Source organism: Dermacentor albipictus, chromosome 5 (genome assembly GCF_038994185.2).
Source record: "Dermacentor albipictus isolate Rhodes 1998 colony chromosome 5, USDA_Dalb.pri_finalv2, whole genome shotgun sequence".
NCBI lineage: Eukaryota > Metazoa > Arthropoda > Arachnida > Ixodida > Ixodidae > Dermacentor > Dermacentor albipictus.
In genome coordinates this window covers 166881062-166900255 of record NC_091825.1, presented here as the reverse complement: position 1 = coordinate 166900255, position 19194 = coordinate 166881062, and the positions used below count along the sequence as shown (strand labels likewise).

The window sequence follows — 19194 nt, the reverse complement described above, 5'->3', positions numbered from 1 at the left end:
GCTGCCCTATCCAGATAATTAGTAGTTTCCAACCCACAGCAACGTGCGACTCCTAGGTTAGGGCGCTACATACAGTCCCCAACCAATTTGTCAAACCATTTGTATACCATATAAATTGTCACGTGGTGACTGTGAAGAAAGCAGCCAAACTGAGAAAGACGAAACTAGCGTTTTATTGGGCAAACTTGTGCCCTCAAAAAAGGCTACACTGAAAGAACGGCGACAGCGGCGAACACAGTCAGTGATTGGCAAAAATCTGAGCAGCGGATCAAGCGCGTCGGCTTTTATAGATCAGTCGTCGAATGTTCCAGACTAACCGCTGGGACCCGCGTGTCTTCCACAAAGTTCTACACTATTCGCGTCGCGCATACATGCAATCAGATTACACAAGTTGCGGTGAAAGACAGCTGATGGAACCATCGATAACATTCCAGAAACTCCTTTTACATGCAGGCGTGTCCTGTGCTCTGCGATAACATTTGTTGGGCACTGAGAAGTGGTCGCCCGATAAAGATAAGAAGTACACCTGTCAATATTGACGTTACCTTTTATGGCTTTGCATGAGAGAGTTTTGACGACATTACAGTGTTAAATACGGTAATACAATCGCAGCATATCTCAGCATGCATCACCACGAGCAAACTTACGCAAGCCTGCACAGTTTAGTACTCATAATTATTCGTCGAAGGAAGAAAACAGCCTGTGACTTAACATTTTTTTGTTTTGATTACGTATACTTCTTCAAATGTTTCCATTGGTGACATACTGGATGCATAATTTTCATCAACTAGTGTTTTGTGTTTTGCAAGACATAATCGCGTTTCAATCGCGCAACCATAATTGATGTTGCTGCTCATAGGTTTGGAACCGCATTTCAGCCTTGCCTTCATGACCATGTGAATTGACCTCGGAGCGGGAACGGCCTCTGAGACCAGAGAATGGCACTCGCTCTCTATTTTTGAGAGCGTGCACCTCCCAATCTTGGAGGCTATAGAGTGGGCAACTGTAAGCCAAGCCAGTGAAAAAAATCCAACTTGGCGGCCTCCAAAAATGTGTAGCATGGCCCAGAACGAGCGATTTAGTCCGGAAAATCGAACTTTGGGGTCTCATTTCCTCCGAGAAATCAGTCACGAAAATGCTTTAGCTTAATGGGAACCCTGATCGTGCATTTATGAAGTCTGGAATATCCATCAAGTTTGAGTTTTTGGAGTCAGGCACTCGCACACCCACTTTATCGGCGGTTATCGATTCCGGGAACATCGTCCGCAGCTTTGTTGAGTGCATTGGCGGTGATTTTTATATGCTATGTGTTGTGAGCCAGCTGGAGAACGTGGCACTTGGGGCGGCGAACTGCCGCGCCAAGCAATTCCCCATCAGTGGTTAATTCGAGTAATTTTTCTCCGACATGGAAAATAAAGGTGATTTCTTTTTGAGGCAAATTCTTGCTTGTTTCCTTGTTTTTTCTTAATTTCATTTAATTTGAAAATGCGCTTAATTCGAAGAATTTTTGTGGTCCGGCGGCCTTCGAATTATTGAGGTTTTACTGTATCTACTACTTTGCTATCGCAATCAGTGCTTCGCCTTTTGGGCGAAGCTGCAACTTTTTGAAGTTATTGTTGAATAAAAGTTTTCTTTTGCTGAACATGCTTTATCTGCTCCACTGGAGTGGCACAGTGTTAGAAGTTACCTGTATAACGAAGGATGTTGGAAATCCCAAGTGCTCCGTTGTAAAGGTGTTTGACTGGCATAAGAAATTATGCTATGTGAGGTATTACTTGATTTAACCGGATTTGACTGTATACTCGTAATTGTGACTGCAGAATGCATGCTCAATGTTGCAAAAATTGTGCATGCGTGTTTGCAGGCGGGAGGAAGAACGCAGGCGTGAAGAAGAAAGGCGTCGCCGTGAAGAGGCACTCTTTCAGCAGCAGCGGCAAGAGGACGAGATGCGCTCCCGACGGCGGGAAGAAGAATTTCGAGGTGTGCCCCCACCACCACCACCTCCTGGATTGTTAGCCATGGGTGAGTGGCTCTGGCCACCAACCTAACTTCCACGACAGTAGTGCATTAGTATCGTAAGAGTTAGCTGTTGTGGAAAATGCAGCTTTGGTCATGTACAGCCTACTCATTGGTGTTTGTTACAGTAGGCTCCGGATACAAAAGGAGCACCACTATGGAGGGGCAAAAACAGATGCACACATACAAAATAAGGGGGGGGGGGGGGGGCACACAAGCGCTACTGTTAATTGTTCATTAGCAGGAAGGTGCCATATACATGCATATGCATTGTTACGCATACTGAGGAATAATGTGCAATCATTGTAATCATTATCAGCCTATTATTATGTCTACTGCAGGACGAAGGCCTTTCCCAGTGATCTCCGATTGATTGCTCTTGTCTTGCGCTAGCTGATTCCTACTTGTTCCCTAATTTCATCTTAATTACTTACCTAACTAAAATTAAGATTACTTAATTCCCTAATTTCATCTTCCCACCTAATTTTCTGCCATCCTTGACTGCACTTGCCTTCCTTTGGCACCCATTCTGTAACTGTAATGATGCACCGGTTATCTGCCCTACGCATTACATGGCCTTTCCAGCTCCATCTCTTTCTCTTAATGTAAACTAGAGTATCGGCTGCTCCCGTTTGCTCTCTGATCCCCACCGCTCTCTTCCGTTCTCTTAAAGGGCCCCTCACCAGGCCCCATAGCTCATTTTTGATTATACGCTGCAAGTTACTATGTGCCCTCTAAGGAGCATTCAGCCGCAAGAATTTTTTCTAATCGGCTCATTAATAGCCGATATAGAAATATTTCAGTGCTGGGAACCCCTGATTTCAGGAGGCGAGCTCCACTGCCAAGCGAGACACTCTCTCCACTTACCCTGACCAGCCTCCGCAAGCAAAATTCATTCCCTGCGGTCTTCCATTCCAGTCCTCGAGGATCTCGTGGTGCACACGTTACGGGCCCCGCCTTTATTTTTTTCCCACCGCTTTTTTGCTGTGCAGCACACTTTCGCTGTCTCGTTTTGCGCAGTACATGTGGACACCTGACTAGCAGTATAAGTTAGTGCTTCACAAATGCCGAGGCAGACACAAGAAGATCACAGAGCATAATTTCGCGCTGGAACATGGCATGGCATGGCAAAATGGCATAGTTTCAGCATCAGCACGCGCGACTGCACGACATGGGAACAAGCAGACGAAATTGAAGTACAGTAGAACCGCGCTGTTACGTTCCTCACTTCTGCATTTTCCCAGCTGCTACGTCGTTTTCATCCGGTCCCGGCATAGCTTCCATAGGATCCAGTGTATAAGGAACCCCGCTGTTACGTAGTAGCTGTGAAAACGTTCCCACATGATACGTCGCAACAGCACCACGAACCCACCTGGGCGAAAGTAGGCAACGCGCTCCAAACGCCATTTTGGCTTGTGACGAGTTTTGGCCAAGCTTGGCCGGGCTTGGCTATGGAACTGGCTGCAAGAAGCTGCACGCCAGTTCGAGAAGCCGCCACTAAGTGGACATTCGTGAAAAATGCTCTCACTATCATCACTGTGATTACGGTCACCGCATGGTTTTTGGACGAGTCGACTCGCGGAGGAAGGAAACTCGGGAGAGGCCCTGTCGTCACTCTTTGTGAAGCTAAAGTGAAGTCGGAAGTTGGCATTGCTCATGGTGTTGCTCCGCCTATCGGGCCAGCTCTCCTGTCTTGTCTACATTTTTCGCGAAACCGCGCCGCGCGCAACCGGGCTGCTCGGACGCGCGCGCTCCGCAGAAAATACTAAACAAACGTTAGCACGTTCGCATGATTACCCCAAAGAGGGCAAAATTTCCCACGGATATTCCTTCGTCCGTTGCCATTGCCGTGGCGCGGTGACGACGAGGAGCACGAGCCACATGATGCCGGGGAGTTGCCAAATCCTAGCTTTGGAGAAGCCGTCGCAGCTCTGGACCTCCTCCGCAGGTACGTCGCACCTCACAGCGACGCTGACAGCAATGCGGCCTTCCAGGCTATTGAGAAATGTGTGGTGATTTCTAGCGAGCGAAAGAAACTGCAAGCCACCATTCTAGACTTTTTTTAAGTTCTAAGCGCACTCTGTGGAAATAAATTGTCTATAGTTGAAGCTGGCCTTTTTTCATTCATTTTCCGAGCTTTCCTCACTGTTGCGTTTTCCCGGCTGTTACGTTTTTTCCCTAGGTCCGGTGAAAAACGTATGAACGGGGTTCCACTGTACACCTCTTGTGGGGCAAAATAAAACAAATACACGCAGACATTTGGTTTATGTGTTTTATTATTTCTCTAGACCTTAATTCATCTATCGATGCAAAGATTACACAAATAACAGATGTCGCCTTGAATTACTTTTCCAAGTCGCGAGTCACTGAGAAAAAGGTCACAGCAAAGACATGTATGTAGGCGCACTAGCATGTATACGTCATCCCTCTGGCTTGGAGTGTGGCGTCCATGAGTAGAAAGGCAAATGGTGTTTGGTTTGAAATTCCAGCTCCGTCTACGGTTGCGTAGCGATGCAATACTTAGCAGACACGATCGTTAGCGTGTTGTATGCGTGGCAGTTGTCACTTTAACATGGCCAGACCTGGTGAGGGGCCCTTTGACGTTACGCTTAAAATTTTTTGTTCCATCGCTCTTCGTATATGCATTATTCAAGATTAACTCTTCTGTTACAATGAGAAATGCATTGATTTTTTGTGCTTTTATGTTTAACATTTTATTTCAAAACGTAGGAGTCGCAACTTTTACTGGGATACACAATATAATAGCCTAGTCACTGGTGTTTTGAATGGATGTATAGCAGTAATAACTGATCAGACAATTCTTGAGAATTCTTATGTGAAACTTCAAAGTACCTTGAGGAACATGAATAAAAGTAATAATCTTCTATTTTTAGTTGAAGTACTGAGGGTAAAAAAAAAATCTGAAATATACAAAATATGCACTCGGGTTCCTAGTTCCCAGTTTTTGTAAGTCCCATCATGCAAAAAAGTTATTGTGAAGATTTCTTGGCATGAATATAGCCATTGTGATGCCGCTGCTGTGCAGGAAAGCAGTAGCTTTGTAAATGTGAAAATGGGTAAGTTTCTACTGTACAGAGAGCATTTGTTTTTACTCAGTGAAGTGAGTACTTCGTTCATATTTTACTGCATTCTTTAGGCTTTTGAAGCACTAGTTGTCAGCTAAGGGAGCATGCAGAAGCCTCCTCATAGTTGATTATTGCTATTATCAGCTTTTCTGGTCAGGCTAGTTTAGTGTGCATTCAACTGGCAATGGATGTGCTTTGTTCAGTTCCTGTACAGTGCTGTGCAGTAATATAGTATGTTTCACGATATTGTGCACTAATGACGAAGGGCACTTGAACAGGCAGTGTTCAATATGTAAAAACTTAGCTATTCAAGCTCTGGTCGAAGGTCGGTCTGTAATTGACTGCAGGCTCTTGTGTGGGTGAAAGCCTTTTACGAGAGGTTGCTCCTAACAATTTGTGCGTGCACTTTAGAAGTGCTGATAGGTAAAAGCAAACGACGGAGGTGAAACTAAAGTTGCACTTGATATTAATAAAACACAATTATAAAAATAACATGCAATTATAAGCACCTACCATTGTTTGAGACATCATTAAGAGGAAGCTTTAGCTCGGGCCCAAATCCGATGCGGCCTATTCAAACACATGTAAAATGCAGAAACGTTTTTCAGAAATCACCTCTGGACCGCTTTTAATGAAATTTGTTGCATTTGAGAGGAAGTTAAATACTAGTGACTGTTGGAAGTGGAATTTCGATTTAGGGCTTGAAATTTGTTGAAAGGATTTTAAAAAATTCATAGCTCTGCATAAAGAACAGATGTCGCGGTTCTGTAAATGGCATCCATTAGATTATTCAAAGCTGACAAGTTCTGCACGTCAATTTATATCTTGCATGAGTTCGTTACATTGTGCACGAGGGTTCTGCAAAAGCTGTATTTCCATATTACAAAATTTTGTGAGATTCATGTGTAACATATCAATATTGTCCACTTTAGATGTACTATGAGATGCAATTAACAGAATTGATATAATTTTTTATTGCTGAGATACAGAGTTGTAAACTTGATAGTTTCGTTCCCGGAAAATTTGCGATTTTTGCCGATTTTTAATAATAAATTGACAACGTAAATAAAAAAATTTGAAACCAACAGTCACTAGATTTTAAGTTTTTCTTTTAAATGCAATAAACCTCGTGAAATTTGGCGCCGTGGTTGCCGAGAAAAATGAATTCTCCTTTTACATGTAGTTAGATAGGAGCACCCAAGCTAAAGCTTCCTCTTAAAACAGCCTATACCTTTGGTCAGAAAAATGACAATTCGAGAGAAGCTTCTGTGTTTTCACTGCTGCTGTCATCAAAGAATTCTTAGGAACACCGAAGGCTCCTATGAAATTTAGTGCAACGCATAGAAAAACTAGATTTAATTGATCGATTTCTATAGGCATGGTAATGAAAGAGTTAATTTGTTCTTGAGCTTCTTTGTTAACCTCCCAAGTTTCTGCCTCATACGTTAGCACCGGTTGAATGAAATGATTGTACACTTTCCTTTTCAATAATATAAAATATACAACTAATATACAATGTGTCCATCCTCAGGAAAAAAGAGAGCAACCTCGGGGAATTCGTGCTTCAATCAGAGAAAATTAGCTGTAATTTTATTTAAAAGCAGTGAAAGTCGAGGTAATGCTGGCTCTAGTAACATGGAAATCATAACGAATCGTCTTTGACACTGTGTCATCGGCTGGAGGAGTTCCCAGTGTACAGGTGACGACCAACTTTTCAGACTCCCAATAATACAGGCGGCTTCGCAGCACCACCATGTACTCCATAAAGTTAGTGTACCAGAATGTCAGAATTGGACTGAAGCCGATAGTCAACGCATACCTTATATCAGGATGTACTGATTCTTAGGCATAATTATCGATCATGACCTCTGCTGGAGTTTTCACGTGGCCTATCTAAAGAAGCGCCTGATGGATATTTTTAATGTTTTCAAGTTTCTTGAAGGAAAAGCCCAGGGTACTTCAGTATGTGCAATGATGCAACTATAGAGGTCGCTGTTTCTCGGGTATTTGCGATACAGCTTGCCTGTGCTGACGAACACCTGTAACTAATATCCGTACGCTCAGAAGCGTCCAGATCCAGGCACTCAAAGTGTGTCTTGGATTGCCGTGATGCTCGTCAACAGCTGAAACAATTGCGATTGCACACGACTACCCAGCCAAGACCTATGTAATCATGGAAGTGCTCAGAGCACACCTAAGACATCTTGCTTGAGCCCCTGCCCATCATCTGGCCTCACTGCCAGAGGATTGACCCTTTGCCTCCTTTTGTCAGACAATCCTCTCCTATTGTAAATACCTTCCATCAGGTTATACAGCTGCAGCGAGATTTTTGTTTCGCCCATGGTGCTGGGCTCAAGCAAAAGTTCAACTAATGGTACCAGGGACATGAACAAAAGCACAACTCTCGTCTCCAGCACTCAAGCAGCTTTCGCTGCTCTTGCTGCACGAGACACACAACGAACATCACCATCTATCTATATACTGACGCTTCAACCACAGTGAGTGGGCCTGCAGGATCGGTGGTCTTTTTTACTTATGCTATTCGACTATTTCATATTTCATTTCATTTTTTCATTTTTATTCCTTAACCCTTTCGCTGTCGGACCTTTCTGACCGTGACGCACCCCCAGTGTCGGCTTGGTTTCAGGGAACGAGCATAACAGGGAATGAACATAGCAATTTATTTTTGATTATGATTGGTATACAAATAACATAGTCAATGTAATATACGCATTTCAGTGTTCTGCAGCTGTTGTTAGTAAACATCATCATCATCATCAGCCTGACTATAAAATCCCTTGAACACCCGAATCTGACGATGCGGAACCCTCTTCCTCGCATGCGACTCTGTCTGAGTCCGAATCCGAGCTCGGCTCGTATTCTGAATCGGAATTGAGCCACCGCTCCAATGAGCAGACGAAGGTCCGGCGCGCTGAGCCATCCGAAAGTAACCGCTCGCAGGGAGGATGCGCTTTCAGTCGCCCGCACTACGGAGAGCAATGGGACGTTGCGTGATCAAGAAGACAGAGAGAGATGGAAAAAGGCTAAACAAAGTTCGAAGGGCTTTACGTTTACTGCTGCAAGTCGAAAGCGAGGGTGCGGCGAGAGAGCGAAAGCAGCAACGAGTCGCTCTTTTCGGAGAGGCAACGGCACGTGCGCCTGAACTTGACGCGCCGTAGCAGGCACACCAACAGAAGAAAAATAAAAACCTTCAAACCAGCGGAGACGGCAGAACAACCCTTGAACCCATAACCACACGCGCGCGACGCATGATACAGCGAACATGGAGCCACCGCGCCACTCAGCAAAGAGAAAGTGGGGAGTGGCCGTCGCGCCCTACTCTTCAATACATGGAGTAACACAGGTCGGGGCGAATATACGAACTTGTAGAAAGAGTCAACAGAGTGCGTGGCCAATCCAGGAGCGCCAGCTTTGCGCTCTGGCGCGAAATTTTGAACGCACGATAGAGAACGTACCGGTACGTCAGTGACAGTTTTGGGGGGGAAGCGCGATGACGTACCGGTACGTCCGTGACAGCGAAAGGGTTAAAGGGCCCCTGAAACGGTTCGGACAAATTTTGTAGACGCATAGGGTACAGCTTAAGTAGAACATTCGCACCACAATTTAAGGGAAGTGTTACGTATTAATGGAGCTACAAGCGATTAGAAGTTACCCTCCCCCCTAGCCATGCTTTTCCTCCTCAACTCATTCTCCGAGCGAGCGGGGCTAAGCTCCGCCTTCACTGGTTCTGCGTCACGATGCGACGTCACATCGTCCACTTCCGGTTGTTTTGGAGCCCGCCCACGCGAGACCTCGCCGCTAGCCGCTTGGCTGTTGTCCCCAAGCGAGAGCTATCAAAGCAGCGTGCGTTGCGAGCATTCTGTCGTAGCGCCGAACATGTCTGTTATTCCGGTAACCACAGGCAAGCTCGTCATTTCGGCGAATGACTGGAGGCATAAACTCAAGCTGATGAAGGAGGGCTTGCAAGACACCATACCATTCTCAAAAACAGATGCAGCAATGGAAATTCGTGTGCTTGCAAATGAAGGCATAACATCTTTATAAAACATGGCAAGCTTGAAGCACACGTCTGCACCGACTGGAACCGTCCCATTTCTTTGACCCCCATGTGGACTCCTTCGACTCGAGACAACAGTACTTTGCCAAATGTGGCTTGGTGTCACTTTCACAAGATTTTTTGCCTTCCGAGTCGGTATAGACGAGACCACAGCTTGCAGTCACTGTGGTGGTGAGGAGACTATGGAATATGTACTCTGCCACCGTCCTCAATACAGTGCGCACCGGCTGTTGCTAGCGGCCGTGTTGGCACGCCTTGAGGACAGGCCACTTTCAGAACAGACAGTCTTAATGCTGACATGAACTGTTGTCACACTGAAAGTCGGTCAAGGCTTCGTTGACCTTTGTACGTGGCAGTGGCCTATTAGAAAGACTATAATGATCCCATACTTTTTTTTTACTTCTCTTTTTGTCCCAGCTCTTCTTTCCATCTTTACTTTCCCTTCCCCTAGTGCAGGGTAGCAAACCAGAGGCTTCAACTCTGGTTAACTTCTCTGCCTTTCTCTCATTTGCATCTCTCTCTCTCTCTCTCTCTCTCGGGTGCAAAAACCCTTCGCCATCCGATTTTTCTGACTTTTTGCCGGGACCGCAGGTCCAAAATGGCATTAATCAAAGCCACCATTGCCACTATTTTGATTACCTCGCTGCCTCGAACTGGCACTCTCGTACGCAGATTCGCTGGCAGCGATAGCCACTACCGCGCCAACGCTAGGCCTAGCTGCTTCGATGTTCGCAGTGGTGCTGCTGCTGCGCCAATTGCGCTGAACTGCACTGGGAGGTGAATTCTGCTACATCTTGCTACATTTCAGCAATACATGAGAAATCTGTGCCCACTCTGCACAGAAGGGATTGCTCGGACTTTCAGAAACGGAACTAAGCCCTCAAGTGCCATTTTGTTGCACCCTCTAAAGTGACATGGCATGGGTCAGCAGCTGCATTAGCTTCCGCGGTGGACTGTGTCAGGCCTCTCCTATCAAGCTTGGAATCATACTGCTTGTTTCTTCCACAAGTTGCTGTCTATATTGAATACTTTCCACCCCACTGCGTGCGGGTTGCTTTGGCAACTGGACAACCTCGCTTTTCAGGCAGCAGCAAGCAATCGCGCTGGCGCTGAGCCAAGCCCCGCACCCTTATCCTGTATGCCCAATCTAAAATGGTGGCCGAATTTTTGGACGCTGTAGTCTCGCTCGATTTTTTTAACACAATGCGCACATTGGCGTTAACATAGTGGCCATGAACAATTTTTCAGCTTTTCAGTTTGTCACTTATCCCCCACTTTTTTGGCTTGGTGATTTCATGACGTAAGAATGGCGTATGGCTGCTACTAAGATTTTCATAGACTCGGTACCAAACAGCAACTTATGCCGCTGGATACTGATGAAGCGCCGCTGGTCAAGTCTTGCTGTATCACATGGCCATGACAAAAAATTGTTGGATGCTTAAGCTTAGCCTTTAAGAATGGAATGCGATAGCATTCAAAGATCCCTGACTGCTTCTCGCACTTCCCAGCAGCTGCAGCTTCTGTAACCGTAATGTTTACCGGGAAGCACTGGCGGCAAAGGCTATGCACGAAGGTGAGCTTTCTGGGAGAAAAACGGCCTCTTGCATGGGACAGTGCCGAAGGTAGTGTACAGCCGTGTCAAAACAAATAGATCATTTTCAGGATTCTGTTATTATGCCATACCTTTAATATGCCAGTCTGAGAAGATTTAGCATAAAATGCATGCGCTGTCTGTGTTTTGTTTCATGACATACATTTGTGGGCTGTCATTCTGAAAGTTCTAAGGAGTAACTTTGTCAAGAATGTAAGACAAAGTGTGAGCAACTTTAGTGATAGAATGGTGTGGCAGTATAAGCTGCCTATACCGCATGTCATAGCAAGGCGTGGCCTCTACATATGCCTAATTATATATGGTAATTTGCGCTCATGGGGATGCCAATGCTGACACCAGATTTTTTTTACACTGGGCCCTTAGCGCTGTCACTTTAAAAAATCGCAGTCATTCTACTCTGTGAATGTGGGCTACCAGCGGAGCTGTAAAGAAATTTGGAGGACACTTCAGCTTCACCTTTAAGGGTGGAATGCGATAGGATACAAAAACCCCCGACTGCTTCTCGCACTTCTCGGCAGCTGCAGCTTGTGTAACTAATGTTTACCAGGAAAGGCTGGTGGCTAACGTTATGCACGAAGGCAAGTGGGTGAGCTTTCTGGTAGGAATGCAGCCTCTTGCATGGGCTGCGGATGCGCGGAGGGGAGTGCCATCTGGATGGTGTTGTCGCAGGGTACCAAGAGCAGCGCGCTGCTCTATGAATGGTAGAAACGCTGGAAAAGGGGTTTAAGTTTGTGTTTCTCCGTAAAAGAATGATGTTTTCTGGTATATTCAAATTACAGTTTGACGCTATCATGTCTGTATAGGTTGTGTTTAGGTTGTACTTTAAGATTTTTCTGATGTATCTTACTTTGAGGAATTCAATTAGTTGAATAATGCCTCTGCACCATGCAGAGGGCATGCATGCTTGTGGTTCGGAATGATTTCTTGATAAACTACGTCCTATGCAAGGCTCTGACAACGGATTTTTGTGACACTGGGCTCGTAGTTCTCTCGCGTTAAAATTCGCTGCTAGCCGATGCGGTGGCGGGCAGGGCATCGAGACAAGCTGTCCTCCAATATACTCGTACTACTAAACCGCTTCGGTCATTGGACATGAGATCACAGGCTAGAAAGCCGGAAGCTGAGACCGGGCCCGCGTGTCGCATGCTGGCAACTATCGCAAATGCATTCCTGGACATTGAAATAGTGTGGACTCCAGGACACGAGTCCCTCCGTGGAAATCGGCGTGCGCACGCTGTAGCCCGAGCTCATGCCTCCCGGGCGCCACAAGAGAGGGATACGGCCGCATCCATGGGGCCCGTACCTTTACAATACAACGCCATACTACAACACCACAGATTGAACAAACGACAATACCCGCCTCTACACAAGACACTCTCACGTGAAGATGCCGTAACATGGCGACAACTACAAACCAACACATACCCCCATTTAAGCAGAGTACACGCAATACACCCTACACTATATTCATACAAATGTCCCCTTTGTAATGATTACGCCTCCCTATGTCACACCACTTGGGCGTGCCCCAACGTGAAGGCGGCCCCGCAAATACCCAACCCCACACCCGAGCAGTGGGAGGCCGTGCTGACTAGTTCGGACCCTCGTAACCAGCAGCAACTGGTGCGGCGGGCCCGGGAGACAGCAAGAGCCGTAGGAGCCCTGGACTAAGGGCGCCTCCCGCACAAGCAGAAAGACACCTCTTGTCCTTTCTTTTTAATAAATGTTTCTCCTCCTCCTCGCTAAGTTTTAGTTTGAGCTAACTGAAGGAAATGGAGAAAGCTTGCATGTAGGCAGAAAGCTCCAAACTGAATTCGCTGATCACAGCTTAATCTAACAGTGTTGCATATGCACAGTCAGTGGTCATGCGCGCATACCGTATTTACTTGCATAATGATCGCACTTTTTTCGCCAGAAAAATTGACGCAAATTCAGGGGTGCGATCATTACGCGGGTTAAATTTCCCACGAAAAAAAAAATTTTTTTTTCGTCCCGCGTTTGCTGCGGGATGCGGGTGCGGGACACCAAAACAAAAATGGCGGCCGGCGGATCAAGCCGAACGCGCCGAACGCGATTTTTTTATCCTCTCGTGAGTACGTTACGTGCATTGAAACAGTTTCTTCCGTATCAGTGATGAATAATATCGTTAGTATCGGCAAGTTTGCGGCAATAACGTAGCCATGTCCACTTTGAGGGGACAGAAACCGATGGGCGCACTTAGCTGCCAGGGACAGAAACGCATGGCCGGTGTGCTGCGGAAACTGCGGCACCGGTTTCACTACTCTCCTAACACGGCACGTTTTCGCTAAGGATGGGCGAATATCTTAGCTGCGTTACAAGCGTCGGCGTATGAATAGGGTACACTTTTAACGTATCCGTGTAAACGTGGCTACTATCATTGCCGCGCGCGATTTGTTGCGGGCTCACGAGTGCAGATGAAAAGAATCGAAAGGCGCCTCTTTTGTTTTTGTTGACCACAACGATAATAAAGCCTACCCATAATAAAGGCAAGTTTCGTTGTACCTCTTTTTGTTATGGAAGTGCGGAAAGTGATGAAAGTAATGAAATGAGGCATCCACTTAATGTTTGGTGCGTGCAGGCGAGTCGTTCGCGTGGCATTCGACAGATGGTAAGCGCGATCATTGTTAGCTAGACTTGGAACACCACATATCGCTGCGGCAGGTTCGGGGTGCGATCATTACACGGGAAATAAAAAAAATCGAATTTTGACGACAAAATTCAGGGGTGCGATCATTACGCGAGTGCGATCATTATGCGAGTAAATACGGTATCTCCACTTTGCGATGGTGTGCGACACACATCGAGCTACACAACAAGTGAGAGTGAACCGCTCTGACTATAGAGTTTCTCACTACATTACCTAGAGGGAAATCTGGTGCTGCTGCGCTGTGGTATGCATGGGAATGCCGGTATGTTGTGACTTCGGATTGGCATCGTTCTCGGAGAGACAGGACACCTTGAAGACGCGCTTGGCAAGCACCGTTCGGTCTGTCACAATGATTCATTTTCTACTAAAACAGCATGTAAAAAGCTTTTTTGGTTTTATTATTACGCAAAAACATGTTTTGTTTAACTATGAGAACTTTTTATTGCGTGTACGAATATGTGTTACGTAAAAAGTATCAGCGGGCCGCTATAGTTGGAGGACAGACGGCAAGTATCGCAATTGCTTCGAAACAGTTTGTCGCCTGTTCTTGTTTTTGTTCGCTTCGTCATGCATTGTAGGTGAGTAAAGATGTAATATGCGTGAATGGAAACATTTTATAAATATTTTACTTTGAGAATGCGTTATTTGTGTAGCCATATCCACGTTTTAGACGAATCCTCGTAGAACACCAGCCAACACGAGCCTTGCAGTCACATATACCGTCATTCCCATGACGGCACGGTGCCCCCTTAAAGGGACACTAAAGGTTACCAGAAAGTCAAGCTAAAGTGATAAACCAATGCTCTAGAACGCCTAAGGCGTCAATATAACCGCAAACAGAGCTTTAGTAACCGAGAAATTGAGGTAAATGCACGACACGATTTGAGACCCCCCAGCGACATTCCGGTACTAGCCCGATGATGAAAGCACTCCTCATAATAATTTATGTCACTAGTCCTCAACTACTCGTATTAAAAAGATCATTTTATTAGGTTATAAGACGGAAGAAAATGCTACTTGTCTACTTCTATTCAATTCTGAGAAAAAAATAACATTATGACATTAACCTTGAGTAGTATGGGTGATCGAAAGGTTTCGTTTTCGCTCGACTTTGCACCGCGCGCGCTTTGGAGTTTCAGTTGTTTCTTTACCGTGTCATGCTGCGGTGGTCCTGCTAGCTCGCGAAACTTGCATTTGGAACAAGCAGCGAGAATGCCACGTCCATGTGATGTTGTGGCATGTGTGAACGGTCCACGGAACTTGGCCAAGGGCAGTTGCAGCGGCGAATCGAACGTTACTTATCACTGTGTGCCAACGAGTGAACCTCTCCATTCGAAGTGGTTAAGTGCTGTACCTCTGCCACAGCGCACATGCAAAGAGCCATAAAATCACGTAGCGTGCACGCTGCACTTTCGTCCAGAGGATTACGAGTTCAACGCCGACTTGCTGAAGTCACATGAAGTGCCTTTCAAAGCAGGCCGTCGTAGTAGTACGCAACGGCGCCGGCAGCGCGAGCCCTTAATAGCAGGTCACGTTCATCAGTGCTTAAATCGCTGAACTCGAGCCCAGCATTGCGAGCTAATGTGTCGTTGTTAGGGCCATCCATTGCAACGAGCATCTAAGTTGGCGTCATAAATTAAGAACCAGCTTATCGTCGTGCGCTTTCCTTTCCGCTAGCCACCATAGTTCCGCTTTCGCGCTGCTGGTGGCTCTGTTGTGGCTCTGTTTCTGGCCGTGCGTTTGCGTTTTGTGCAGAAAAGCCGTAGCGCCGTCTGCGGGAGCCGTTTTACTCACCGACGGCGCAACGACACTGTGAGACCATGACGTCAATACTTCTCGATTGGAGGGCGGGTGATTTGAACTGCGCTAGAGGTACGCAGACGCTTCAGAACGCATTTTCTCTTAAAATAAGTCTCTTCTTCGCACGAAGCAAGCGTTTTGAGGTTTCTGGGATGGTATTTCAACAGTCCATGTTGACTTAATATTAACCTTTAGTGTCCCTTTAAGAAACTCCCATAGATGGTGGCGCCAGATTTCCCTCTAGGTGTTATAGTGAAAAACTCTATGGCTCCGACAGTGTTGAACACAGCAGTATTTCAGTAGATGGTTATCCATGAATCACAGCAAAAGTAATTCTTTCATACTGCTGGGCAGTACCTTTTCTGTATTTCTTTCTTTCTCCCCCTCCCAGAGTGCGTGCTCCATCTTAAAGGATACATTTATAGGAGCGAGATCACACTGAAGGTTTTCGAAAAGCTTTCGAATTCAGGACGTAGCACGTCCAAGTGCTTCCGTACTTTTTTAAGCCACTGGAGTGCTTTTGCATCACATCTGAAGACACCACCACTGCCATGATGGGGGGGGTCCTCTTTACTGTTTGGATTGAATTTATGAACCAGTGACCACTTAATGCTTTCAGATGCACTGGCCGCTATAAAAGCGCCATGTAATATAGTTTTGAGTCACTTTCATAAGTTCTCTAAAAGACCATTTTACTGCTCTGAAATGCATTTTTGGCTTCTCCAAAAGCTGCTCCAAAATGGTATGGGTCAGTAGCATCACTGCGTTCACCATAAAGCTTCTTGCCGTTTTGTGCTGTGCTTTTCATTAAAAGAATTTGCTGCTGTCAGCAATGGCACCGACTTCGCCTTTGTGGTCCTTGTGATTGCCTTCGAAGCTCAGAAAGCACGGCACATTGCATAATGCAAGTTCCCGAAAGTCAGCTTTGTCTCAATACTTTGCCTCATACTTCACCATTTTCGCATATGCGGTGAAGCATATGATAAAGCGTTGTGAAGCAGAACAAGCATGGGTAAGGGCATTTGTCACGAGACGCAGTACATATTCCTTAATTGTATACGTGTTTGTTATGCTCTAGCGGTTGTAGACAACCAGGGCAGCACTGTTTGTCTAAGCAGCAATCTCCTGTATCTCTGTCACAGTGAAAACACCAATATGCCTAATAAGTGTACCCAACACGCTCTGACGTGCTGGATAAGCACTGGCAGGAGAATGTTAGTTGCATGGGGTGGTGGAGCTTCTTCTGATGTGCCTGTGACGATTTGGGCCCTTAAGGCCAGTAAAAGGCATGCATTCAGTTTTTTGAACTGCCCGATTTTTCTGACGTTCTTGCGGCCCCTAGGAAGCCCGAAAAATCGGACATTGATTGTACAACTTACCAAGAATATGCTTCAAATGGTCTTTGGAGCACACCTCAGTGGAAGGACGACGAGAACAGAAAGAACCTATGCATTGAGAAATGAACGCGAAAGGAAGTATGCCACCACTTCTTTGAAGGAGCTTGGGCTCAAGAAACAGTATTGGCTGACATGTAAATGCAGGTGTCCCTCATCCAAACCAAAATAAACTCTTTAGAACAGTGCAACGCAATACTGAGACATTGGGTGCACGCTGAGAGCATGTCAGGACAGTTGTGGTTGAATTACCAGCTGTTGAGAATCTCGCTTGTGACAAAGTTCAGTTCAGGCCTCATACCAATGAGCGTGCTATCAGTTGATAGAAATAGCTCATATTCAAAAATATTTGTTTCTGTGTGCATCTCCTTTTTATTTGTATTTGAGAATGTCAGGCTCGGTTTGCAATGGGTTTTACCATTCTTTCTAAATATATTTTATTCACTGTGCATTTTACCAGCCCCTCCTTTCAGTTTTCTTTTTGAATAAAATAAGCACTACTCATTACTATTTAAACTGGATTAAGTTGTTGATTGAAACAAGCCTTTTATTTGTTAAGGAATACATTGTGATCTAGAGGAACCATGGACTCAACCAAGCAGGTTTTGAGTACTTTTCCTGCACCAGAGTAAGGCCTAAGTACGGAAAGTTACTTTCAGATTCGTGAAGCCATGCTGACATATTCATGCTGAAGTATCGATAATGCAGGTTTTTTAAGACACATATTTTATAAAAGGGATAAGTTCTCTGGCAAGTTGGGCATACTTTGCTGTTAGTAATGAGAGTATGCAAGAAAATTAACAAGAAGTCATTGACTTTTTTTATTCTTTATGTGAACTTTTTATTTCAACCTTGGTGAGAACAGTTAAGAAGTAAGTTTAGCTTGGGGGCTCCTATTTTGATACATCAGAACGGAGAAATCGGTTTTCTCGGCAACAACTGCACCAAATTTGATGAAATTTGTTGCAGTTAAAAGAAAAATTTTAGGTCCTGTGACTGTAGGAAGTGAAATTTCGATTTGGGTTAGCAGTATTGCAATAAAATTTGTTTAAAATTGCTAACTTTCAGAAAACGAAATTATGAAGTTTACTAATCTATCTCTGTAACGATATCACAATTCTGTAAAATATGTCTAATAGTACATCTGATGTGGACAAAATTGGTGTATTATTGATGACTCTCAAGTACACCACTGATACGTGAGTAGAAATTGTGCAAAACTCCTGTAAACATTGCAAAAAATTAACAAAACATATAAATTGATGTACAAATTTGTCCACTTTAGATGCTCTAACGGATTCAGTCTACATAACTGTGATATCTGTTTTTGGTGCAGAGGTATGGATTGTTACACTTCGTGCTTCTATATTTTTTTTAACTTGCCAATTTCTGGTAATTCCTGTTATAGAAAAATCGAAGGCTTACATTAAAATTTTTCCTACTGCAGTCACTAGATTTTTAGCTCTCTTCCTTAAATGCAACAAATTTCATTCAAATCAGTCTGAGGTTGCCCCACAATAGCATTTCGGCATTTTACATGTATTTGAATAGGCAGCATCGTAGTTGGTCCCGAGCTTAAATGCCAAATTTGGAGGCATTCACAGTTTAGTGCACCATTTCTCTTTCTTGCCTTGAAAATTGCATCTAATTCAACAAATTCATCAAATTTCATCATTCAATCCAGGCAATATCAAAGCCAAGAGCGAGTGCTGTGACTGCAAACAGGCAGCCCCACTATCGTATTAGACGGAAACATCCTATGACAAGTGCAATGAAGTTTGAAACTATCCCATGGCCTGTCGTGTCAGATAATGATACTGCATTTTTTCCTTGGTACGCACCTGCTGCAAGGTGCTGCATCAATCAGTATTTGCCTCAGCATGTCATCATTAAAGCTTTTGTCTCACACATTGTCATAGGACATTTCCGTCTGCTGTAGCTGCGACATGCAGTCAGTATTGTTTGAATTGCGAGTTGAATTTCAATAACGAATACCTACAATTAGGCATGATTTCTAAGATTTAAAAAATATATAGAGCTGCGTTAAGATGTGACCACCTACAAATTTGCTGTAGAAACAGCTGCCTCTGAGGCTCTAATTAAGAAGTCCATTAACATTTTTTTTAATTAGTCTGCCTTGCTTTTGAACTTACATTAAAAAAATGCCTTATTCGCAACGCTCATAGCATTCATATACAAAAAATGGTGTAAGAAAAGAAAGCTAATATATATATATATATAAGAAAGGGCAGTTGGGCATCTAATTTATTCCAATAGTAGTGCCCCTTTGGCTACCAAATGGATCAAAGTATGCTTGTGGATGAATGCTGTCTGGTTTGGTGTTTGTTCCCGTAAAGTATTCAAGCCAAGAGAGCGCTCTAAGAAGGAGCGTGCTATTGTCTGATATTGCAGCTGCCTATGAAAGTGGATACCGTGATGGGGCACCACCAGGGGGAAATACAGCTGCGGTGAGTTGATTTTCCTTGCTTGTGCTATGCCGCATAGCTTGAGTGCATGAAATATTTACTCTCCTGCACGTT

The 19194-nt window shown here is 44.9% G+C and overlaps 1 protein-coding gene across 8 annotated transcripts in view; it reads left to right on the top strand.

Moving 5' to 3' along the window:
- Positions 1–19194, top strand: part of LOC135904021 (splicing factor, proline- and glutamine-rich-like) — a 114826-nt gene that overhangs the window by 57157 nt on the left and 38475 nt on the right. For 3 of the 8 annotated variants that reach the window (XM_065434573.2, XM_065434572.2, XM_065434575.2), the window contains exons 5-6: positions 1865–1980; positions 19067–19122. In XM_065434573.2, coding sequence (XP_065290645.1) covers positions 1865–1980; positions 19067–19122 — 172 coding nt within the window. Of the gene's footprint in view, positions 1–1864; positions 2023–19066; positions 19123–19194 lie in introns of all 8 variants that reach the window. The other 5 variants (XM_065434571.2, XM_065434570.2, XM_065434574.2 and 2 more) reach the window with 3 other exon arrangements.